General features: G+C 35.4%; 4 protein-coding genes and 1 long non-coding RNA gene across 11 annotated transcripts; 4 read left to right on the top strand and 1 right to left on the bottom strand.

Moving 5' to 3' along the window:
- The first annotated feature begins 242 nt into the window (after positions 1-242).
- On the top strand, positions 243-4,904 carry LOC111797590 (cysteine--tRNA ligase, chloroplastic/mitochondrial-like). Its single transcript, XM_023680640.2, has 9 exons — positions 243-678; positions 871-934; positions 1,752-1,913; positions 2,139-2,309; positions 2,541-2,822; positions 2,909-3,034; positions 3,213-3,416; positions 4,158-4,259; positions 4,504-4,904. Exons 1-9 carry the CDS (start codon positions 296-298, stop codon positions 4,729-4,731), a joined length of 1,722 nt encoding a protein of 573 aa, XP_023536408.2. The 5' UTR covers positions 243-295; the 3' UTR covers positions 4,732-4,904.
- Positions 4,905-5,259: 355 nt separating this feature from the next.
- On the bottom strand, positions 5,260-11,092 carry LOC111796514 (uncharacterized). Of its 4 annotated transcripts, none has more exons than XR_002815366.2 (6): positions 10,878-11,092; positions 10,052-10,395; positions 9,292-9,529; positions 9,157-9,229; positions 9,021-9,087; positions 5,260-5,622 (listed from the first exon to the last, which is right to left on the bottom strand). It is a non-coding gene; the product is annotated as an uncharacterized LOC111796514 (long non-coding RNA). The 4 variants fall into 4 exon arrangements; XR_015421299.1 differs by having other exon boundaries at positions 9,021-9,081; XR_015421298.1 differs by lacking the exon at positions 5,260-5,622 and having other exon boundaries at positions 9,006-9,081.
- LOC111796512 (TPD1 protein homolog 1) lies at positions 8,966-9,610 on the top strand. The gene is made up of 2 exons (XM_023679165.2): positions 8,966-9,106; positions 9,214-9,610. The coding sequence occupies exons 1-2, from the start codon at positions 9,043-9,045 to the stop codon at positions 9,531-9,533; spliced, it is 384 nt and encodes a 127-aa protein (XP_023534933.1). The 5' UTR covers positions 8,966-9,042; the 3' UTR covers positions 9,534-9,610.
- Positions 11,093-15,431: 4,339 nt separating the features above from the next.
- Positions 15,432-16,652, top strand: LOC111797616 (serine-rich protein-like protein). Its single transcript, XM_023680672.2, has one exon. The coding sequence runs from the start codon at positions 15,557-15,559 to the stop codon at positions 16,202-16,204; it is 648 nt and encodes a 215-aa protein (XP_023536440.2). The 5' UTR covers positions 15,432-15,556; the 3' UTR covers positions 16,205-16,652.
- Positions 16,653-21,391: 4,739 nt separating this feature from the next.
- Positions 21,392-24,892, top strand: LOC111797162 (protein PHOX1). 4 transcript variants are annotated; one of them, XR_002815488.2, is made up of 4 exons: positions 21,393-21,636; positions 21,800-23,991; positions 24,065-24,321; positions 24,536-24,892. XR_002815488.2 is itself a non-coding variant. In XM_023680093.2 (3 exons), the coding sequence occupies exons 2-3, from the start codon at positions 21,909-21,911 to the stop codon at positions 24,211-24,213; spliced, it is 2,232 nt and encodes a 743-aa protein (XP_023535861.2). In that variant the 5' UTR covers positions 21,392-21,636; positions 21,749-21,908; the 3' UTR covers positions 24,214-24,892. The 4 variants fall into 4 exon arrangements, 1 of the variants encoding a protein (XP_023535861.2); XR_002815486.2 differs by having other exon boundaries at positions 21,749-23,991; XM_023680093.2 differs by having other exon boundaries at positions 21,392-21,636; positions 21,749-23,991; positions 24,065-24,892.
- The last annotated feature ends 210 nt before the right edge of the window (positions 24,893-25,102 follow it).

Here is a 25,102-nt window from a genome sequence, read left to right as displayed (position 1 = left end):
ACGACTCAAGAGGATCCATGTAAAAAAGTGAGTCGGGATCCAATGTAAAAAAAAGGTGAATATATTCGATCATAAAAAATAAAAAAATAAAATAAAAAATAAAAGTCAACACTAATTAATTAAAGGTGTTAAATAAAAATAAAAGTTCCATGAAGAAAAGGCGAACCTCAGAAATGTGGGAGTCAACTCGTGAGTTGAAAGTCCGAGTTCACAATTGCGGATAACGTATTAAACCCGCGCCGGAACCAGAAGAAAGGCATACGGGGCAGCGACAAAATCCAATAACTCACCAAAAATGGCTTCCCTCCTTAAGTTCTACAACCCATTATCGTTCACTCGATTCTCCCCAGTTTCAATCTCTCAGGCGATTTTCCGCAGAGCTCACCGCCATTCTCATTTTCCATTCTTCAAGCCTGCGAGATGTTTCGCTTGTTTCACTTCTTCTCCGAGCTCATCTCAGCCCCCGGTCAGTGCGCAGAACCACAAGGAAATCGGCGGCGTTAGACATGAGAGTTCCTCGTCGGAACTGTGGCTGCACAATACAATGAGTAGGAAGAAGGAGGTGTTCAAGCCCAAGGTAGAAGGCAAAGTAGGCATGTACGTGTGCGGTGTCACTGCCTATGATCTCAGCCATATCGGCCATGCGCGTGTTTATGTTACATTCGATGTTCTCTACAGGTAGTTTCTCTTTCTAGGTTTTGCCTGATTTTTTTTTTTTTTTTTTTTTCCCTCAATTATAGACACTCGTGACTGCTGAGAGAACAGACTGGTAAACTAATTTACCATTTTATTTGTCTGGATATGATGAATTAATGTTCTTTTTTTCCCGTTTTTGTAATGATTTGGTAGTCTGTGTTGAATTGTAACCAGATATTTGAGGCATTTGGGATACGAAGTTCTTTATGTTCGCAATTTCACCGATGTGGATGACAAAGTGAGTGAATTTGCTAAAATGGTGCCATTTATGTAACAAACTGCATTTTTCCTTGCTTAAATTGTTGCCGCCCTTGCACATACTTTGCCTCTTCCTTCTAGGGAGTGAGATTAATAATACCAAGAAGACCGAGAACGAAATTGGGTTGAACTTCTTTTTCCCCTTTCAATTACTTTTTGCTTGATTCTGTAATTTGTTAGGCACATCTGCTGTAGCGATGGCTTTCCTTTTCTTTGCTCATATATAGTTAACGGGTGTGTCTCTCTAGATGAGGTTATTGAATACTGCAATTGGTTGCTGAATTGGAGTGCCTAATGAAGTTTAATTTTCAGGAAGAACATATATGTAAATAATGATCAAGGTACAAAATTTATGGGATTAAGTCTCTGCTTTGTGATGGTGAATGAAAATACATTATGAATTTGAGCTACTTTCTATGGTTTCTTTCATTGTTGCTATCACATGGCTCCTAGTTTCATAAGCAGTCGTTCGCTACATAATTGCACCATCCTTTAGTAAAGAGGGCTAAATTTCTCAGCTTAGAGTATACCTTGGGCACCATTTCCATGATATTCCTCCATTGCGTAAGTGTTTTCTCGTCAAATGTAACTTGTTTTAGTCTATCTTCCTCGTTGCTAAATCCTACATCTTAGGAGATAGATTCCCATTGTCACTTTTGTTCCATGTAGCCAACTGGAACCTTTTTCCCTTGTTTAATACTTGTTCGTATGATGTTTTTTCTTTTTAAATGTTGGTACCAACTTTTTTTCACAATGCTATGACAGGATCCTGAGTCTGCACTTTTCAAATTCTGTAGATAATTGCTAGAGCAAATGAGTTGGGGGAAGATCCGCTTGATTTAAGTAGACGTTACTGTGAAGAATTCTGTCAGGATATGAGGTATCTTCATTGCGTGTCTCCTTCAGTTGAACCCCGAGTTTCGGACCACATGCCCCAGATCATTGACATGATAAAGCAGGTAAATTTTTTGTTGATTGGTCGTCCTCATTTGATAGAAGCTATCAGGCAATCATATTATCTTGATTTTCGCCATAAAACCATCTTTTGTTTTAATAAGTATATCTTGTTCACTTATTGGCTTCTTTTATGCTCTGTGTGTCTTTCTTGTCTTACACTTGATTCTGGAAGGGGAGGCAGGTGTGTGTGTGACAAGCCATTAAGTGTTTCTCTTGTGTCTTGACAGATTCTTGATAATGGGTATGCCTATCGTGTCGATGGTGATGTGTACTTTAATGTGGACAAATTTCCAGAATATGGCCTATTGTCTGGGCGAAAATTAGAGGATAATCGAGCTGGAGAGCGGGTTGCTGTGGACTCCAGGAAGAAAAACCCGGCTGATTTTGCTTTATGGAAGGTCAATCTGGTTGCTTTGTATTATTGTTAAGTGTTGCATGCATAGCATCAATCAATGAGATTCACTAAATGAAAGGGTTGGATGAATCTTAGGTACAGTTCAATTGCCTCATCGGTGTAACCGAAAAAGATAAACACAAAACTTTAAAATTTTAGGATAGTTCGCCTTACGTATCGCTCACAAATGTGTCCTGTTTATGTATTATTGTTGAAGTCCTGTGATATCATGCAGTCTGCAAAGGAGGGGGAGCCATTTTGGGCGAGTCCCTGGGGTCCTGGGAGGCCTGGATGGCATATAGAGTGCAGTGCCATGAGTGCAGCTTATCTAGGGTATTCTTTTGATATACATGGTGGAGGGATGGATCTTGTCTTTCCCCACCATGAAAACGAAATAGCTCAGAGCTGTGCCGCTTGCAGAACGAGTAATATAAGCTACTGGGTCCATAATGGTTTTGTGACTATTGACTCGGAGAAAATGTCTAAATCTCTTGGGAACTTCTTCACCATTCGGCAGGTAGACCTCGAATTTTTTTTCATTTAGACTCCCCCTTCTATCACGTATTTCGTAATCGGGTCCATAACATAACTATAAATTTCCAGGTCATAGATCTTTACCATCCACTGGCTTTGAGGCTTTTTTTGTTGGGGACACATTATCGTTCTCCAATCAACTACTCTGATTTACTGCTCGAAAGTGCTTCGGATCGCATTTTTTACATCTATCAGGTACTACAGCATACAGTTTTCCATGATGAGAAATTATAGTTATACAGCCGTTGCCACTGCTATCATGACTAAGTAGAAGCTTCCAAGAACAGGCGTAGCCAATGCACATAGATGCTCAAATGTCTTTTATCTTAGAAATCAATATCTTTTTAATTTCACTGAATTTGAATGGTTGCAGACTCTTGATGACTGTAGAACTGTTATTAGCCAGCAAAATGAATCAAGTTTGAAGAGTTCCATCCCTCCGAGTTTGGTGGAAGAAATCAACAAATTCTACAACGTTTTCCTGACCTCGATGTCCGATGATATTCACACGCCTGTGGTTTTAGCAGCGTTATCGGATCCGTTGAAAATTATCAATGATTTGTTACATACTCGCAAGGTATTGGATATAAGTGTAGCTCAATTTAATCTGATAATGTCAATGGTTAGCTTTATGAGTATATAGTACAGCTTCTCGTATAGAAAACTTGCTTATCTTAGGCTTCAGCGAACCTGTGTTTCATTCAACATTATCTTTTGGTTGACGTTGCGGTATGTAATGGTCCAAGCCCACCGCTGACAGATATTGTCCTTTTTGAGTTTTCCTTTTCGAGCTTCCCCTCAAGATTTTTTAAAATGCGTCTGCTAGGGAGAGGTTTCCACACCCCTATAAAAAATGTTTCGTTCTCCTCCCCAACCGAGGTGGGATCTCACAATCCACTCCCTTCGGGGCCCAGCGTCCTCGTTGGCACTCATTACCTTCTCCAATCGATGTGGGACCTCCCAATCCACCTCCCTTCGGGACCCAGTGTCCTTGCTGGCACACCGCCTCATGTCCACCCTCCTTCGGGGTTCAGCCTTCTCGCTGGCACATTGCTCCATGTTGATATCATTTGTAACAGCCCAAGCCCACCGCTAGCATATATTGTCCTTTTTGGATTTTCCCTTTTGGTTTTCTCTCAAATTTTTAGAACGCGTCTGCTAGTGGGAGGTTTCTACATTGTTGTCATCTATTCACTTATTTATTTTATTTATCTAAAAAAATTTTGAGCCTGAAAGCAAAACGGTTAATATACACTGACGATGCTGCTTTGACATATGTTTCTATTCTTTGTAACATGTGTAATTCAAATCCATACAGGGAAAGAAGCAGGAATTTCGAATGGAATCTCTTGCAGCTCTGGAGAAGATGATAGGAAATGTGTTGTCCATCTTAGGGCTGATGCCTGCAAGTTACTCCATGGTAGAAACCGATTGGTGTCACTGTAATTCAATCTTGTGAACTTCAATATATAGTTAAATCTCTTACAACAAGCGGGTAGCGAGTGGCGGGTGGCGGGTGGAGATTTGAATCTCCGACCCCAAGTGAAAGAGTAGATCTCACCCTTCAGAAACTGATAACTTAACAGAAACTTCTTGCCTTATCACTCTCTAGCTGGCTTTGGTACGTTTATTTGGAAACGAACTGAACAATTTTGTTGGCACAGGCTCTGCAACAGCTGAAGGAAAAGGCCTTAACGCGCGCAAAGATGACGAACGAACAAGTTGTACAGAAGATAGAAGAAAGGAACGCAGCAAGAAAGAATAAGGAGTATGAAAAGTCTGATACAATCAGGACTGATCTAGCTGCTGTTGGAATTGCTCTAATGGATGGCCCTAATGGAACAACTTGGAGACCAACTGTTCCTCTTGCACTTCAAGACCAGCAGCTTTAGTTTCACTAATTCTCTTAATTTAGTTCAAATTGAACCGAACCGATATGATGATGTTATTTTGTTCTTAAAAAAGCTCTTACCTTTTAGGTTGTGTACGATTCCAAAACTCGAGTGAGATGAGACATTATGCCAAGTTTCTTATTGGAGTAGTTGACATTGTTCTCTTTTCCTTTGGTCGGAAGTTCAAATCTCTATATCTCTACATTTGTTGAACTAAAATCAATAAAATCAAATATTTCCTCGTACAAGTAAATATGGTAGAAAATATAGTTTATCGGTGACTATAAATTTACTTCGGTCTAATAATGTCATTAATGAAAATATTGGCGTTTCGTCTCATCTAGAGGTGCTAGACTATTTTATACAAGGCTAAAGTCAAAGAAATTGATACGTGTGCGTGACCCACTTGAATTCAATATATTCTTGACAAGTTAATAAGGTTAAATTTTTTATATGCTCAAGTACAACAAAGACATGGGATGACGAAATTTAAAATTTTTAGTCAAAAATATATTATAGACTAAGATATATATTATAAACTAGTTGAGCTATATTTAAATTGACAATAAAATACACATCACATTGTAATATTTCGTCTAACAATTTCAATAGAAAATCTAAACATCTATGTTTAATAAACAAAAAAAAAAAGTGAAAAGATTCAACTCATAGCTTCAAGACTCCCTCCCTCTTAAATAGAAAACGTTGATCGTCTTAGGGCCAAGTAGCGGCCTCACCCCGAATGACCATAGCATGTTGAAATGGCTGCCTCCATCAATGGTCAGCCAATGCCTTTCCTTTCACTTATGCTTTGGACAATGCCTTTCCTTTCAAGCCTTTTACCTCTCAAATTCCCTGTTCTTGAACTTCTCCTTCCACTTCTCAAACTCTCTTTATGTAAAGAGTGATGATCAAAGTCTATTGTTTTTCTTTTTTTTTCATGTTTATGAAATGAATTGAGTAAGATATATTCTTTCGACAAAAAGTTTAGGTTGACTCTACTGTCATATTCTTGTTGACTTTTCTCCTCAATATAATCTCTACTTATTGTCATTGAATTCGAGAAGAAAAGAAAAAAAAACCTCAATGTTTAATGTATATTGAGTAGTTATAAATAATGGAAATTGGTTGAGTGTTCCTTTCACCATAGATAAAATTAAGAGATCTACTTACTATATATATTTCTGTGTATTTATTCTTTTCCCTTTCCTCAGAAAATAATAACTTATTTCTTAAAAGGAGAGGAAGAAAAAATAAATTCCCTGTAAATGGCTGTCAGCTTCTTCTCTCTCCTTTCCAAAGGTATAACAAAATGATTCTCTTCCACAAACTTACATCTTTTTCAGCCAAAATCATAAATTTTAAAAAGCTTTTAAAATAATATTCTCAAGAAAAGAAAAGAAAAGAAAATTTTGATGGTTCTTTACGTCTCTACTCTTTTGCCTATCTTTTCTTCTTCTTGATTGAGTGATCCTTTAATCCATTATTCCTTTGAAAAAAATAAATAAATAAAGCATCCTAATCCAAATATATAAGGAATTGATTTGACAATAATTTTAGTTTCGACTTTATTTCTACTTTTCAAATGCTCAAAAAAAAAAAAAAAAAATTAAGCATTAAAACGGCTTTTAAACACTTAAAAAGTCATTTTATACCAGCTGAAGCAAACAGAAAACGCTTTAGAAAAAGGTTTTTTTGTTATCCAAACCAACAAAAGCTTCAAAAGTTGAAAAAGAAAGGTTATAGGGTTCACTAGTTTAATTAGTGGGAGGTAGCTTTTTCAAGGCTTTATGTCACCACCTATTAATACTAGCATCAACCTCCACACCTCCACACATAGCCTTCCAGACTTTTCTACCCATGTTTTCATTTATTTTTTATATGAACCAAGACACATCAATCATACAATATACTTCAATCAATATGTGAACAAAATATCGTAGAAATTATCAAAAGATATTTCAATTCATGCCATATTGGAAAATAATGAAGTTTCATGTTATAAATTTTGGGTGGATTAGTTCCAATATCTTCTTGTCTGTCATTTCTCCCCCACTTCCTCGCTCGCTTTTTTTAAGAAACAAAAAGGAGCCGGAGTTCAGTTCGTTCAGTTTCATCTGGCTTTAGGCTTTCTTCTGATTCTTTCATTCTCGTCAGGGGGAATATCGGAAAAGAAGAATACAATTTAGAGTAATTTAGAGTTATTGTATTTCATTAATGTATTTTAAGACTTTTTATTTTTTATTTAATTTAAGTTACAATTACATAATTGTTAATTATGGTCATTAAGTATGAATGTTACAACTCTTCGGATGTCTTTAATAGTTTCATTTTGAGGCTATATAAAGCCATGTATGTTGTATTTTTAAGTAGACTTGGAAAATATGTGTTTTTCTTTAGCCAACGACTAAGTTTCTTTTCAATTCTATATAGTTTAGGTTGCATGTAGAATCATTCAAGCTTGATATGATCGATCTTGCTTGTGGAGTGATCCGAATCTCAAACAAGTGTCCTTGCCTTGAGATATTTGATCAACAAGAATCATTCAAGCTAGACATGATCGATCTTGTTTATGGAGTGATTCGAATCTCAAACAATGTTCTTGCCTTGAGATATTCAATCAACAAGGTAATTCGAATCTTGCTCCCCTTGTAGTGATTTCCACGTATCATTTTTCATTTTAACAAATTTTTATTGTGAATTAATTCATTTATTTAAATAATAATTACCCAAAAAGAAAGTTAAAAAATATTTAAGAAAACAAAACCCAAATTGTAGAATCAAGGGAGTTTGAAATGCTCTATGTATGGCAATGGCAAAAAAGAAGGGAGAGTTACAGAATCAGGAATGAATGCCAAAATTGCACTCAGGTGGGTTAGTCATCAAACCCACCAGCTTAGCTTAGCTTAGCCAAGTTGGGGGATCAATGTGTGTGGTTAATGGTGGCTTTCCAATCTATTATGTTGTTCCCCCTTATGCATGGGATGGGACCCTTTCATTTAAGTTCAACCCTTTCTTCAACCAAGTTGCTTGTTCCTACTTACTTACCCACCGTCTTTGCTTTCTCTTTTCTCCAACTTACTCCTTTTACAAGCTATGAGTCGAGGTTTAAGTCTTATTTTGGTCTTATTTTATGAGTTAAGTTGGTCGAGGCCGGGTAATGTCGAGGTCTGGCTAATCCTGATTCCAACTTTCAATAGGAAATATCATTAAAAACGGATTTTGTTCAAGTAACTCGACAATTGGTCTGAATTTACTGATGGTCTATTGGGTATTACAAAGAGTGTGGGAGATAGAGGGAAAGGAAAAAGAGTAGAGACATGCATGCAAGAGATAAAAAGAATGTGGGTCTTACATGTTAAAAGAGAAACAGAGAAAGATTTGGTTGTTGCATGTGAGGAAGAGAGGAAAGAAGGATGGACATGATTGGTGCATGTTACAAAGGAAAGAAAGAGCACTGAAAACTAATGGAAGAGAGAGAGGAAAATGGAGACGAGAAAATAAATCCACCCCTAGTAGATATTATCTGTTTTAGTCCGTTACGTATCGTCATCAGCCTCATAGTTTTTAACATGCATCTATTAAGAAGAGGTTTTCATGTCCTAAGAAATGTTTTGTTCCCCTCTCCAACCAACCGGAATCTCACAATAACAAAAGGTCAAGGATAATAAAGGAAGAGAGAGATTGGATGTGACATATTCTCTAACTAAACAAGGGGTTAGTTTTCGTTATGGATTTGAACGGTTTTAATCTTTTAACAAGACTCACCTACTTCTTGTAACCATACCCCTCAAAGTTACAAAATTGTAGCAATTAACTCGAACTATTTAGTAAACTAGAACTTAAATTTTGATGGCTCGGGGATAATTACGGGAAGTTTACGGATGCAATTACAACAAATTAGAAGATTTTACTAAGAAACTAAATGCCCAAAGAGAACTTAAATGCAGAATCAATTAGATGCAAAAAAAAAAAGAAAAGAAAAAGTAACAAAAAAATCCCATCACGATTTGCATCTTCCTATTTTTGTTCTCAACTACATAGTGTTCAAAAACAGTCAACCCAAATGAAACATTATGTTGACAGCACATCACACTTAAGACTTGCGTGAGAGTCTTGAATTAATTTTCTTTTTCTTCTAGACCATTATTAATTTAATAATTATTGCCATAATAAACCAATGAGCAAAGCCGTTCAAAATACAGATATGAAGACAGACACTAGCAAACCATAATTTCCAAGAACAAGAAATCATAAAAACAGAGAATTTGGTTTCTAAACTCACTTACCTCAAAAGCACTCCCTTCTGCTATGATCAACCTCTCCGCCATGATTGCAGCAATCCTCATCCTATTCCTAAGTTTCATCAATGAAGGTAACAGTATTTGATTAAAAAAAACGAAGTCAAAATCAAGAAATCTCTACCTTTAGAGCTTTCTTTCTCTCCCCTTTCTGGGTTTGAGTTGGTGGATTTTGTTGCAGGGTTTGGTGCTGGAAGCTGCAGTTTGGACACCATTAACATAGGAACACAGAGAAGTGGAAGGGTGATTGGGGGCCAACCTGAATGGAACGTGCAAGTGATTAACAACTGCGATTGTCCTCAGAAGCAGATCGTCTTGTCCTGCCCAGGGTTTCAGACTGTTGAGCCTGTTGATCCATCGATTGTGTCAAAGCAAGGGGACGCTTGCCTGCTCATAAATGGAGGAATTGTTCAGCCTGGTTCTTCAGTTCAATTTTCCTATGCTTGGGATCCCCCTTTCATCTTGTTCCCTCGTTTCTCTGTTTCTCAGTGTCATACCTGAAGCAACAACAAACAATATTACAAAGTTGTCAATTTAGTCTGAGTTAATCGTGAAGTTGAGGAAAAATTTGAAGATAATCGTTCTTTTTTGAGTTCGTTTGCTTCGCCTGATTGATATGTTAAAGATGGGATGAAACAGCTTCTAATTATTTGGTACAAGGCAGAAATTTTGCATATATTGCTAACCCTGCTTGAATTTGACAATAGAATCTTCCTTTTGAAAGATTGATAGATATGAGCAGCTTGTATAGCTTGCACAGTTTGATTTCCCATTCAGGGTCTGTGCCTGTTGGAAAGATGGAGTGTTGTGGGCACAGATAATATAAGCAATTGCAATATTCGAGCATTATCATCTTAAGCTACACACTCATTTTGGCTCACATGAACATGAACATGAACAATTTGTTTTTCGTTAACCTTAGTTAATGGAGAACTACAAAACAGAACAAGATTGGTTTCATGATCCTAATGAAAGCAAAACACATACACAATCATAAATGTAAATCTTGCGCAACTAACCCTTTTGTAACAACCTAATCCCACCGTTAGCAGATATTGTCCGTCGTTCGTGCTTCGTTCTCTTCTCCAATCAACGTGGGATCTCACAATCCACTCCCTTGGAGGCCCAGTGTCCTGCTAGCACACCGCCTGGTGTCTAGCTCTAATAACAACTTGTAACATCCGCTCATGGACCGCTTGATTCACATAATGTTTTGTTTTATGACTGGTTTCCAAAGCAAAATATCTATGTCAATGGTAACTCCTGTGAATCGAGCTATCGATGAGCGGGTTTTACAAGTTTAAACTTGTCAATTGACATGTAGAATGGGCAGTGCACCAATTCCTTTAGGAGCAGCTTCAATCTGTAAACCCAAACTATATGTTAGACTTAAACAGTAAGTAAAGAGAGAAAAAACTTTGGAAGTAGATTGTAATCTTGAATATAGAATTAGAAAACAGCAGGAAACGACTACATACAGAACTTTCAATCTCCATCCATGGTGTACGGATGGTTGCATATAAAGAGGAAGATTTCAATTAGTTTAAGATAAAATGAATAACACAAAAACACAAAAGGAACCAAACGGAATCGTTATAAAGAATCTCCAGAGGCCAAAATCAAAACAGTAACTCGGTTATCAAAACAGAACGCATTCCAAAATGTACCAAATCAAGGAGCCAAGAGAATCCAAATAAAGCTTCACAGCGGGAAATTCAAAAACACAGTGAATAAGCTGAAGAAGAACCATTCGAACTACATTAAGTTAAAACAACAGTGACTACACCATTAATAAGAAGAATACAACGAATGCTGGAGAATCAACGGCCGTCTGAATCGACTCACCATTAATAAGTAGTACGGCGGAGATTTTGCGATGCAGCGTCGCCGGAGAAGTGACGGAAGAATCGATCATCTATACGTTCAACAAAAGATTATGCCATTTGAACTCCAAAAATGCAAAATAGTTCCGATCAGACTCTACAGTTGCAGAGTGAAGAGTAAAAAATCGTAGGCATTTTTGCTCCGTGTTCTGATGTGTTCTTCGTTTTTTTCCCTCCATTAAGTGGCAGATTCTATCTGTCGGTAATTCTGAAAATTCCTGAAAAAGGGAAAAACAATGATCCTACGTCTTGGGCCGAACCTGAAAACTTTGTGCTAATGGGCTCGCAATTAGGCCCATTTAACGGATACACGTGTAATTATGAGAATAAAAAAAGTCAAAATATAGTTCATCTGAAGTTTTTAGCAGAATCTTGTAATTTTATTAGGACGAAAATGCCCTCGGGTGAATATATATTATAAATTATTCAAAATAAATATTTAAAATATAATATAGAAAAACAGTCTTTTTAAGTCTTAAATATTTATTTTGAATAATTAATATATATTCATCCAAGGGTATTTTCGTCCTAATAAAATTAAAACCCAATGTTGTTATTAAAAACATTTTAAGATAAAAATTCGAAGGTAGTGAAATCCAAACGGTATTTTACGAAGCTTGAAGGTAAGACCCGTGTCGAGAGTCCACCGGTTATAACTTAAAAGTGAATGATAAGTGGGGGTCGAGATTGGAGGTGGCCCCAAATTTTGAGCTATAAATGCTACCTTCTCCGACCACCCTTTTCACCCCTCTTTCATCGTTCCTTCGCCTATAATAAACACCGTCCACGGTAGTCATATAATGACGTTGGAGCTACCTTCGTGAATTTACTCCTATTTATTCCACTTGATTATTATTATAATTAATCAACTTAGGACATGATTAAACTAATTATTATTATTTTTTTTTTTTTTTTTTTTTTTTTTTTTTTTTTGTATGCAGCTAAAATACTACATTGTAAATATTTTAAATCGCAATAAATATAAATATTTGCATGGCAATTTCTCCAGCGAATTATAATTGGGCCTCGATGGGAACATTAATTGGGTCAAATTGGATCCGTACCCGACAAAAGGCCCATTAGTAAACCTTTTAATGGGCCTCTCTTCGTTGGCCATGAGGCCCACAAACACGATACATGCGTGGGGTCCACCAACCGAAAAGTCAAAGACAAAAAGTTTGAAAATCAAAGACTAGAGACGTCCCATTAAAAGAACTAATAAACAGTATTTATTTAAAATTTAATTGTCTATAATTAATGGAATTTAATTTATTTTAATTTTGTATTGAAATTTCTCTATCTTATTTTAAGAAAATAAAAATCAATTTGTTGACTAATGGACGCGTTGAAAATTAAAATTATGAGTTTAGACGGTTACATAAGTATTAAGTATTAATGAAAAATTCAATGGCTCGGGTACATTGGGCCCACATTAATTATGTTTTAACATTTTTTAAATAAGATATAAATTCGATAGTAAAATAATTAATGCTTTTACGTATTTTTAATTCTCGTAGGGTAATATTTTAATTCTTATACTTTAAAATTGAGAGAATTCCAACATGATAAAGTACTCGTTTTTATTTTAGGGGTGGTTGATTGGATTCTTCACTCCTCATTATTAAACTAAAAAGATCGAGACGTTTGCAAAAGAATAAACATTTTAGGCTTTTATCTATGTGATTCCTCTCAAGGTTTGAAAATGTGTCTAATATGGAGAGGTTTCTGCACTTTACACGATATGTTTTGTGATATAGGATCTCACAATAGATTTGTTTTAAAATCGTGACGCTTATGACAATACGTAACGGGCCAAAGCGAAAAATATCTACTGGCGGTGGATCTTGAGCGGTTACAAATGGTATTAGAGCCAATCACCAGATGCTACGAGCCACTTGTCGCAATAGGGCTAGACACTGTCCGACATGTTTAAAAACCTTGAGAGAAAGCTCACAAGGGAAAGCCAAAAATAAGATAATATCTAGTAGTGATGGCTTGAGCTGTCCAAATGGTATCAAAGCCAGACACAAGACAGTGTGGCAAAAAATAAGATAATATCTACTAGCGATGGCTTAGGTTGTCACAAATGGTATCAAAGCGAGACATTAGGTGGTGTGCTAGCAATGACGTTTGGTCCCAAATGGGGTGGATTGTGAGATCACACATCGGTTGAAGAGAGAACGAAACATTCAGCGAATGTCCAAAAAGACAATATTAAATGAAATAGACGTGTCATAATGAATTGGTTCGGTATGAGGTGCAAAAGTTAGAGTGGTTCCGTCCTTTTGGATAAGCCAATTGGGGTATGACAACATTTTGCTTCCCAATCACCCTACCACTCTTTTAATATCTCCAACTTCCATCCCATGTGATTTGTTCTCTAATCATTTTCATCCCCCTCCCCTATCCACTTTTCTCCCAATCTTTCCCTTATAACATGAATCAATACTATATATTTATAATAAAGTTTAGACCTTAATCAATCATATATATTTTAATTTAAATTACTTATGCGTATTTTCGATATTTTTTTTTAATTTTAATTTTAAATAAGTATAATATATATAGGGGTAGCCTTTGGGGAAATCAAGGGCCAATATTAATTTTTATTTACAAATATAAATATTTTTGTGTCTTAAGACTTCCAATATACAAATAATTACAATTATTGTAATTATAATAATGTAATGTTTGTATTGACAATATGAATGTCAATATATTGTAAAATACTATGCTGTTTAATTAAGTTGTTAATTTTAAGTACGGGCCCACTTTATTTATTTATTTTTTTTAATTTATAAAAAGAGCATTGATTTACCTCTTTAGATTTTATATTATACTTTTATTTAATTTATATAGTTTGTGACATTGATAAAATGCTAATATGATGCATACGTTTATTTTATTTAAATAATTTAATAAAAAAATTAAAGTTGATGATCGAGAAGTCAGTGTATATTAATACCACTATTCGCTTTAACTCTAAAATAGCATAGATTTGTATTTAGTCATACTTTAAATGAAATAAATAAATGTAATATTTATGAGAGTTATTGATTTAAACTTAAAATTTTATAAAATAATTTGGAGTTATTTTTTCGATTTTAATTAATATAAACTCAACTCAAATTAACTAAATAAAATATTTACAAAATTATAAAGCTTAAATTGGTTAATTTATACCATTTTAATTAATATAATTTAAGAATATAAATTATTCTCAATAAAAATAAAAAAAATGAAAGAGTTATTAAAAACATATAATTAAATTAGACAGCTGTCAATCCACCATCTTTAATTAATTACGGATTTCCCGCCTCTCTTGGATTTGTCAACTTTTTCTTTCTTCAAATCCCACTTCTGCATCCTTACCTTTATTTCCCCTTTTTCGAACTTCCGATATGTCGTACGAAATGCTCTAGCCGGCAAATAGCGACCAACGACTCAATCAATAAATGTTCGTCAACAATTGCAGCTGAGCCGACGGATCGTTTCAAGTTTACCGCGTTTTTCAACGAATTTCAAAGCCTTTTTACCAAATCTCCCTCTACCAAAGCTTCTAGATTTTTTTTATTAGAAGTAATTTCAAGCTTCTAGATTAAAAGTAAAAACACTAGTAACTTTTTTTTTTACCGTGAGTATATTAAGTATTGTCTGTTCTGCTACGTACAGTTTTAGCTTCACGATCTTAAAATGTGTCTACTAGAGAGAAGTTTTCACACTGTTATAAAAAATGTTTCATTATAGTTTGCAACCGATGTGGGATCATTGTCTATTATTGTGTCTCTTTTTTGTATATTAAATCAAAATGCAGTATCTCATATTTAGCTATTATTGGAACCGTATTGAGTTTTAAAGGTTATTTCGTGACATCCTTATTTTATTTACTCGTTATAATATATACTTTAATTGTCTCGCTATAAATGAAAATAGTTGGATTTATTTATTGGCTAATTAAATACGAAAATATAAATAAGGAATAATATCTATATTTTTACTAGCATTTTTTATTTTTTTTGAAACTAAAAAGAAAATAAAATTGAAAAACGATGATATTTACATTACAGTTTGGTCGTCACCAATCACAAGCAAGAGAAATCTTTACAGTTACACTACGTGGAGTTCACGCAATGGATACCGTGGTCACAACGCATGTGGCTCCACCATATCCTCATCCGATGGCAAATTGTAATTAAAGATTCTGGACCTGGTTTTTTCGTACTTTCATACTTTTTTCCTGTCAGAAGCATCTTAACACGTGGCAGATTCTGCCTCTCCTTAAAGTTAGATAAACGGCTCCCATTTTCGTCTTCTTCCTTCGCAAATTCCCCCTTCAGCCGTTAGATCAAGAATCCCAACGCTCCTTTAACCCAACCCTACCCTTAAAACCCTAAGCACTCTTTAACCCTACCATGGTTAAGTCAACTGACTCCACTCTTTCCATAATTGCCCCTGGTTATCCTCGTAATTACGATCTGATCCCTTTTTCTCTTATCTATAAAATCGGCCTTTGAGAATCGTTAGGTTTGCCAAACTAACGCCTCGAGGGGCCCCTTGGAGGGAACGCAACGCCGAAGCCTTTTTTTGTTCTTCGCTCTCTTTCTCTCTCTCTGACTCCTCTTTCTCTCTCTTCTATAACAAATGGTGACTTCTTCTTCTTCCTCGAAAACCAGATCCAGCGGCCCGGTGCTCCGATCACACTCGCCGGGCGGCCGGTTCTGCAACTCTTCTTCCTTGTCTTCTTCTATGTCCGCGTTTGCTTCATCTACAAGTTCAAACTTTTACTCGTCTACTTCTACTTTTCGTGATGATGACCATCGTGGTTTTCGTAGCCATCATCATCAACCTCGATCCACCTCTCCTAGCCGTGTCAATGTTTATTCATCTCCTTCTCTTACTCCTTCTGTCCGTTTCTTCATTGATAACCGTTCGAGTTCACCAAATCGATCGGCTATCGTTTCCAGGAAGAATCGACCGGTGTCTAATGTCAAGAGGACTTGTATGTGCTCTCCGACGACACATCCAGGCTCGTTCCGGTGCAGTCTTCATAAGAACGTCTCGAGCAGCGGCAGCCATAGCCAGTCGTCGTCGTTTCCTTCAACCAGGTTGAATATGTGGAGATCGGCCATGGCGAACTCGATCGTTCGAATCGGCGGCGTGGAAGGAGAATTGGTGAAACGAGCATTGACGACTCTGATTCGACCTTCTTCACACCAGCAGAGGAGGAGAGCGTCATTTCAACCTAGATCTAGTCGGCTCTCGGTCATGTCCAAAGCGGACGATGCTTGAAATCGCAGCAGAAGGTACGGTGATGTCTAAAACTTTACGATCTCAGGTTCGATGAAGAGCATCGGTTTGTGAACGTTTCTGGTTAAGATTTATTGCGAAAAAATACAGCACGCATAGTTCATATTCTTCAAGGCGGTACCGGAGGTGAAGTCTAGTAGATTTACAATTCAGATCGTGTTTGTTGTTTGCTGAGTTTGTGATTCGTGATGAGTTCAGCTCATGATTTCGAAGCGCGGGGGACTGAATCGGCTCGCCGAGTTTTGTACGCAGAGAAGAGAAGGTTCTCGAAATGCCTCACTGTGACAGAGGATCGAAGAAGCTAAACCCAACCATTTTACTCCCTTTGTACATATACATCATTTGCTGTGGAAGGAGAATTTCGGACATTTTTATTTTGAATTTGGACCAAACGAAAAGAAAAATAAAAAGATCATAATTCGAAGATTAATTTCAAGACGAAGTAATCTGTAACTGCCATCAATTTGCAATCGGTTCATAACGCCGTTGGATGAGAATTACGTCCCGTTCAAATCCGTCGTGTGCAGCGTTGGGATTCCGTCTGTGCCGTCGTCGGCTCCGTTCGTCGTGATTCTCGTCCCCGTCGTTTCACGTGTTCCGTTTACTCCGTCCCGTTCATTCCGGGTCCAGGTATTTTTTTAATTTTATTTTCCATCCGTATCAGTTTATTTATTTATTTATTTATTATTTATTTTGGTGCAGAGTGCAGGACGTGCCGCCTGGTGATTATTATGCCGTCATGGTTCTTTGGCTGAGTTTCTTTGAATTCTGAGATGAAATCTGAAACCCATGAAACTTTGACCTATGACTTTCTTGCTGGTGATTAACTGTGACCGAACTTACTGGGCCCGGGTCGGGCCCATTGGACCTTATTACTCTGAGGGGACTTTTAGAAATAAATAAATTAATTAGGATAAAATATTATTATTAAAAGAAAGTTGATGGTGATTAAGGGAAGCTCGAAGAAGGAAAGCCTGAATAAATTTGACAGCACAGAAATAGGGTGGAAAATAATTAAGCGTGGAGGTATAAAGAGAAACTAACCAAAGGGGAAACCATAATAAGGAATTTTTTTTAAAAAAAAATATAAATAATAGGAATTAAAAAAAGGAAAAAATGGGACCATTTTGTGCTGGATATGAGTGTGATGGTTGAACGGACAAAATAGAAATGGTGGGGTACACTTAATATGGGAAATGAGTGGGACCCACCCAACTATAAGGCGGTGCCCCCAAGATTCTTGTGACCCTAATGGGAGCAACTTTGTGGATCTGTTCAAAATTTTATTAATTAAAAAAATATTCTAATTATTTTCATTTTAAGAGAGAATTTTGTAGATACATATATTATATATGTACATTTATGATTTGCTGTTGGGAGTTGGGTTTGGTAAAAATAACATAAACCCAATGAAGGTGAGGTTTAGGATTGTTTGAGAAATGCGAGATTACACGTTAGTTGGAGAGAGTAACGAAGTATTCTTTATAACGATGTAGAAACTTCTCCTTAATAGATATGATACTGACGGCCATACGTAAAAGAGCAAGCGGACAATAATTGCTAGTGGTGGACTTTGACGGTTACAATTGGTATCAGAGCCAGACACCGGACTGTGTGCGAGTGAGAACATTGAGTCTCTATGATGTGGATTGTGAGAATCCACGTTGATTAGAGAGGGGAATAATGGGTCCGTAGAGGTGGATTGTGAGATCTCACGTCGATTAAAAAGGGAGAATAAAGCGTCCCTATAGGTGAATTGTGAGATCCCAGAAGTTGGAGAGGGGAATGAAGCATTTATGTGTAAAATTGTGAGGCTAACTGTGATACTGTAATCGGTCAAAGTGAGCAATATTTACTAGTAGTGTGACTAGACCCTCGAAGAAATGGATTATGAGATCCTACATCGATGAAAAGGAGAACAAAGTATAGTTAAAGAGAGGAACGAAACATTTCTTATGATACTGTAGTATCACGGGATTATAAAGTGGTTGAAACTTGATTTTAGAATCCGAGCCTTACAGTATTTATTTATGTTTGTTTCATACAAGTAAATACAAACTTTTTTTTATCTATAAATTTAATCCATAAAAAACACCCTATAAACAATATTTTGAGAAAAAAATTAAAGCAACGATTATTGCATTATTTGAGTGGAAAAAAAAGTAATGACGTGGAAAAGAAAGGAATAATAATAGGGAAATTAAAGTGATAATAAGGAAATAATAATTGAAGAATAGCATGCGTTAGTTTGTATACAATGGGCGGCATTTCAATTCCAAATCAACGCGCTTTCGCTGAAATCCCACCCAGCTGGCATCTCTATTTCATCTCAAATAAATATAAAATTTTAAAAAATTAATGTTAAACATAATAAAAGCACTTAATTCATCTCCAGCTGTCCCCTCCTTTTCTTTTATGGAATTAGGTCTACAACTTACTACAACACTTTCGTGTAAGCTCAATTATACATATCTTTTTTAACTTAATTTCCTCAAAAATAAATAAATAGATAAATAAAAAACCTCTGCCAAAAATAATAATAATAATAATAATAATAATACTGTTAAAATTTTATGAATATATTTTTTTTTAAGTATAGTACGAGTTTTAATTTAAAAGTTAAAAGAGCATTTTTTTTTTTTTAAGTTTAATGATATTTTCTAATTATTTATATTATAAAAAAAATTAATTTAAATATATTATTGAAATATTTGAAAGTATATATATAATTTATTAATTTAATTTTATAATTAATAAGTTAAAAAAAAAAAAACAACATGCAATGAACTCTACAACAGACACTTTAAAGTTTTATATATTAAATACACAATTTATATAATTAATACATTTAATATTACGATTATATTTAAAAAACTAACGAACCTAACCCCTCTAAATAATTTAATGCTTTTTTAAAAGAGTAAGTTATTAAATACGTCTATTTTTCTCTTTCTTTTTACCATAACTCACGAAACCCGACTCTAATTATTTAATAATTAAATTAGGTCACTCAACTCCTAAACCAAATTTATTTTAAAATTATATATATATATATGAAAAAAGTGGATTACAAATAATATTTATTTATTGTGTATATAATAATATTTATGTTATATTTCGTAAACTACGCATTTAATTCGTGGGCTGGGCCGAATGTTATCATAGTTAAGTCCAACAATTTCTGGCCCACAACTAATTATTAGTTATTTTATTACTTTTGCTAATTTATTTCTCCATATGCACCCGAGATGTCGATTTTACCTGCGAGGTGAACATGTCTGTTCGAGAGTTCATATTGGAAAACATATTTTTAAAGGAAATTTGATTGTCGCAAAAATAAATAAAAATTTTGAAAAAATTGAGAATGAAATAGGAGGGAGGGATTTACTCGCTCCACCTTGTCTTGTCTTGTGAACATCTCTACTCTACCGTCATCTTAAAAAAAGTCGACAAAATTAAATGTTTAATTTTAATTACAAATTTATAAAATTAAATGTTTAAGATTAAAAAGTGTCACATGTTTAGTTGTATTATTGTTTAAATTAATAAATTCTCGTAAGTGCGCAGACAAGGTACGGCAAATCAGGATCATATTCCATTTAAATTATAAAATATTATTCCCATTCTCCCACGTGTCTTGGGACAGCCATTCTTAATAAGAAACTACCACAAAAATTAAAATTATATAAAACACTTATTATTATTTTAAATATATACTATTTTAATTTTTCTTTTATATTTCCAAAAATTAACTTTGAAAACAATATTTATATTATGATTTTTTTGTGACGACCCACGCCTATGATTTGAAATATGTATTCGACAATCGACACTTTATGGTCCAAACATTTTCTTGCATATTCTCGACATGATTATGTTCTTATTCTTCTTTCTAGGGTGAAAATTATCCTTACAGACAGACATGAGTTATCCGTTGTTTTTATTCATATATGGTATTGAATGCAAATACATTTTATTTATTCGAGAATGACATTTTTATTCAATAATAAATATTGTTTTTATTTTACAAAATTTAAGTTTAATATTTATTTAGAGTGAATGAAATGAAATGACTAAATAATAAAGTGAATAAAATATTATTCTAACTAAATTATATTCTTTTTAAAAACCAACTGTAAATATAGCATAAAGTAAGGAAAATCCTGACTCGTGATCTTTCAAGAATCATTATATTCTCCATAAAGAAAAAAATAGTGATATTCAATACTTAAATAAAAAATCAACTACTTTATTAGTGTATAAATTAAATTCAATCAATAAAATACTTTATTTATTTATTGTTAAATAAATAAAAATAATAATTACTACAAAAACCAATGTTGTGTTCATTCAGCAATTATTTAACCAATAACATTAGGTAATAATATATATATATATATATATTTTAAAAGAAGATTGACTTGTTGAGTAGTTCCAGGTTGGAAACTCCAATCATGGGCCAACCCGACCCGTGTATGTCGCTGTTTTTAATATTAAGAAAAAGGTTAAATTTATCAAGTTTTAAAAATTAAAAGGCCTAATGATTTATTAAATTTAATTCAAAAAAATTTATTAAAATTTAAAATTTTAGTTCTAGAATATTATATTATCGACTCAATATAAATATATACACCTTACGTTGATGACTTATTAAACATTTTCAAATTTGAAGGTTTGTGATAAAATTAATTAAAAATTGAAGAGATAATTATATATTTTTTAATTAACACGTGGAATAAATCAAGCATAATCTATTTCATTACTAATAATAATAATAATAATAATAATAAAAATATATATATAATATAATTTTCTCAATATATTTTGGGTTTTTGGTATATGTAATTTAGTTGTCAAATTTTAATTTTTGTATTTTAATAATTATTGCATTTATTTAATTTACTACTAATAAAATAATAAATAAATTTTAAAACTATTTTAAAGATTTAATATAAGTAATAAAAATGTAATTAAAAAACGAAAATAGTATTTAAAAAAAAAAGTTTTTTTCTTATTTCCAATGTTATTGGGTCGGTCAACCTGTGTTTGTGCGCGCGCGTGTTTTGGCGCGTACATATAAGTTATGTGTACGAAGAAGGAAAGTTCCGCTACGCGCGGAACGACAATTTGGGATTGACAGGATCATTTGAAAAGTTGACCTGACATTCCCGTAACCCTAGAAGAATAGCCATTTTCCCTCTCAAAGGCTCCTTTTCTTGTCCTTTCCTTTCTGGCTTCCTCCTCCTCTCCTCCTACTGTTCCTGAAATTATCGCCTCACCAATTGGATATCGATTGGCTCCAATTTCTTTCCATTTCGTTTCGTTTTCGAATCCGAATTTTCAAGTCCGGAGCAGTCGAGAGGAAGCCAGATTGATTGAACGGTTCTTCGTTTTTTTCATTTGTTGTTCGTCAAGTAAGATTTGAATGAGTTTTGTAATTTCGATCTTGAAGTTGTGAGACGTGTTTGATTGAGATTTCCATTTCTTAATTCAGCTTTTGTTCTTGTTTTCTCTGGCTCTCTGCAGTTTGTATGCTTTTGATTTGTATTCTGTTTTCGACGAATTTGAAATTTCCAGGCACGGATTTCGATGCAGTTTTATGTGGTTTGAGGATTAGAGAGGAAGAGGAGCGAGGATTTGATTTGAATATTGAACCAACAACTTTGTGATTTTTTGAGTTATTTCAATGGGGAAGCCTACGGGAAAGAAGAAGGAAAATGTTGGCGAGAAGCCTGGAAATGCTAATTCGAAGCCGGCTCGGCCGTCCGAGCGGAACACGAAAGCGTTCGATGAAGACACGGCGATCTTCATAAACATGTCTCATGAGCTCAAGGAGGAAGGCAATCGGCTATTCCAGAAGCGAGATCATGAAGGCGCGATGTTGAAATATGAGAAAGCTCTGAAGCTTTTGCCGAGAAATCACATCGATGTTGCTCATCTCCATAGCAACATGGCTACCTGTTATATGCAGTTAGGGTTGGGCGAGTATCCGCGGGCGATTAACGAGTGCAATTTGGCGTTGGAGGCTCATCCGAGGTATAGCAAGGCGCTGCTGAAGAGAGCAAGGTGTTACGAGGCTTTGAACCGGTTTGATTTGGCATTGCAAGATGTGAATACCGTTTTGAGCTTAGAGCCTAATAATCTCTCTGCGTTGGAGGTTTTGGATAGTGTCAAGAACACAATGAAGGAAAAAGGCGTCGATATCGACGATAAAGAAATCGGTCTGGCCAGCGTGAAGCTGCGCCCTGCAGAGCGTCTGCAAAAGGTAGTTAGAGAGAAACTAAGGAAGAAGAAGAATAAGAAAGTTGAAGCAAAGACAGATGATAAGCTGGTTGTGGAGGAGAAGCCTGATCAGCTGGTTCATGTTGAACAGGTCGAACAGGTTGAACAGGTTGAACAGGTTGATCAGGTTGAACAGGTTGAACAGGTTGATCAGGTTGAACAGGTTGATCAGGTTGATCCAGTTGAAGATAAGGAAGTTACAAAAGTCACCATTGAGGAGGACAAATTGTTCGTTCAACCGATCGAGGATAAACCGGTGTCGAAGACGGTGAAGTTGGTATTTGGAGAAGACATAAGATGGGCGCAGTTACCTACAAACTGCAGCCTGCAATTGGTGAGCCAGATTGTTCGAGACAGATTTCCAAGCTTGAAGGGTGTTCTTGTGAAGTACAGAGATCAAGAGGGTGATTTGGTTACAATTACCACAACAGAGGAGTTGAGGTTGGTTGAATCATCATGTCAGCTGCAGGCTTCACTTAGACTGTATATTACAGAGGTCAGTCCTGATCAGGAACCCATCTACAAGGAAACTGATAATGATGAGAGGCATCCAAAGCTTGATAAAAGAAGAAGTACAGTGGTGGTGAATGATAAAGAGGTTACAAGGGGTATGACTACCGTTGAGGATTGGATAGTTCAGTTTGCACGATTGTTCAAGAACCATGTCGGGGTCGATGCCGATTCATACTTGGATCTTCACGAGCTGGGAATGAAACTGTACTCGGAAGCGATGGAGGACACCGTAACTGGAGACAGTGCACAGGAGATTTTTGAAATTGCTGCAGAAAAGTTTCAAGAAATGGCAGCTCTGGCATTCTTCAACTGGGGCAATGTTCACATGTCCAGAGCAAGGAAGCAGGTTTTCTTCCCCGAAGACGGTTTGAGGGAAACGTTACTTCTTCGGATTAAGGACGCATATGAATGGGCACGAAAAGAATACAAGAAAGCTGAAATGAGATACGAAGAAGCTCTTAGTGTAAAACCAGATTTCTATGAAGGTTTCCTTGCACTTGGGCAGCAGCAGTTTGAGCAAGCTAAGCTTTGTTGGTATTATGCAATTGCTAGCGGTAGCCAAATCGGTTTGCTATCGAGCTTTTCGTCGGAGGTCTTACAGCTTTATAACAAGGCTGAGGACAGCATGGAGAAGGGGATGTTGATGTGGGAAGAAATGGAGGAGCAGCGTCTGAATGGTCTCTCCAAAAGTGAAAAATACAGATCTGAATTGAAAAAAATTGGATTGGAAAGCCTGTTTAGTGAGATTCCTGCTGATGAAGCTGCAGAGCTGGCTTCAAACATGAGATCTCAGATATATCTTTTATGGGGTACCTTATTGTACGAGCGTTCTGTCGTGGAGTATAAGATCGAGCTTCCGACATGGGAGGAATGTTTGGAGGTATCAGTCGAGAAGTTCGAACTTGCAGGTGCTTCCCAAACAGATATTGCTGTTATGATCAAGAATCATTGTTCCAATGAAACTGCACTGGAAGGTAAACTACAAGCAGCCTCTTGGTGTTCCATCTTTTCACAATGTTTTTGTGTTATTAATGGAGTATCTTGCAGGGTTCGTCTTCAAAATCGACGAGATCGTTCAGGCATGGAACGAAATGTACGACGCCAAAAGGTGGCAGTTTGGTGTTCCATCTTTCCGCCTCGAGCCTTTGTTTCGACGCCGGGCTCCTAAACTTCACTTCACTTTGGAGCATTTTTGAGAGTTTTGTTGTTGATGGATGGGGCATTCTTTTTAGACGCATTTAAGCATTATTTCAGTTCTCTTTGCATCAAATTTTCTGGTGTTCTGCTTCCCTCATACACAAAAGGTAAAAGAGCCTCTTAGTTATAAGCTTTCCATATGACTTGTTTATAATACAATCTATATGAACTTCAATTCTTGGACCTCCTTCAGAGTTTTGGAGCGAAGAACGCCGTCTCGGTTTCTCCCAAACTCGATCCTTGCAACTTTCAGCAGCATGTTTCGTGTTTTCCTTTCGATTAAACTTACTCATGTTGTGTTCTTTCTTTTTCTGGTTGCAGCATTGTACACCAGCCGTTACAGTTTCAATTCAATTCGTCGTTTGCTTGGTCAGAGTGTAAGTTTGTTTATACTATGATTCTTTCTTTCATTCAAGAGAAGATTGGCCATTCAAGAACAAAGATATAGTTATATAGATTTATTCATTATTCATCAATGATTATCATTTATAGGGTGGAGGAAGAAAATAAATTCATTTTCAATTCCATTTATGAGATTGAATAGAGAGAATTTATTGTGTTGTGAATTTTGAAGAGCTGTTTGGTTATGTTGTTATAGTGATTCTCAAATTGATTGTTTTGGACTTTGAAGATTGATGGGATGAATTATTATAGAATTACACCCAATTATTTTTGTTATATTCCTCTCCTAATTTTCTCTATATAAGTATATATATATATATATATATATATATATGTATGTATATGTTTGTTAGATCTTCTTCTACGATTAGCCCTTAAAATATTACTGATATTTATTGCAAATCGATCAATTTTATAATTTGAATCTTAAATTTTTGACATCTATATATTATAATCTTATATTTTAAGATTAATTAATTAATTATT

Source organism: Cucurbita pepo, chromosome 6 (assembly GCF_057944985.1).
Source record: "Cucurbita pepo subsp. pepo isolate OVF chromosome 6, ASM5794498v1, whole genome shotgun sequence".
NCBI classification, from domain to species: domain Eukaryota; kingdom Viridiplantae; phylum Streptophyta; class Magnoliopsida; order Cucurbitales; family Cucurbitaceae; genus Cucurbita; species Cucurbita pepo.
Note: the sequence above shows the minus strand (reverse complement) of the source record. Positions and strands in the feature narration are given on the sequence as shown.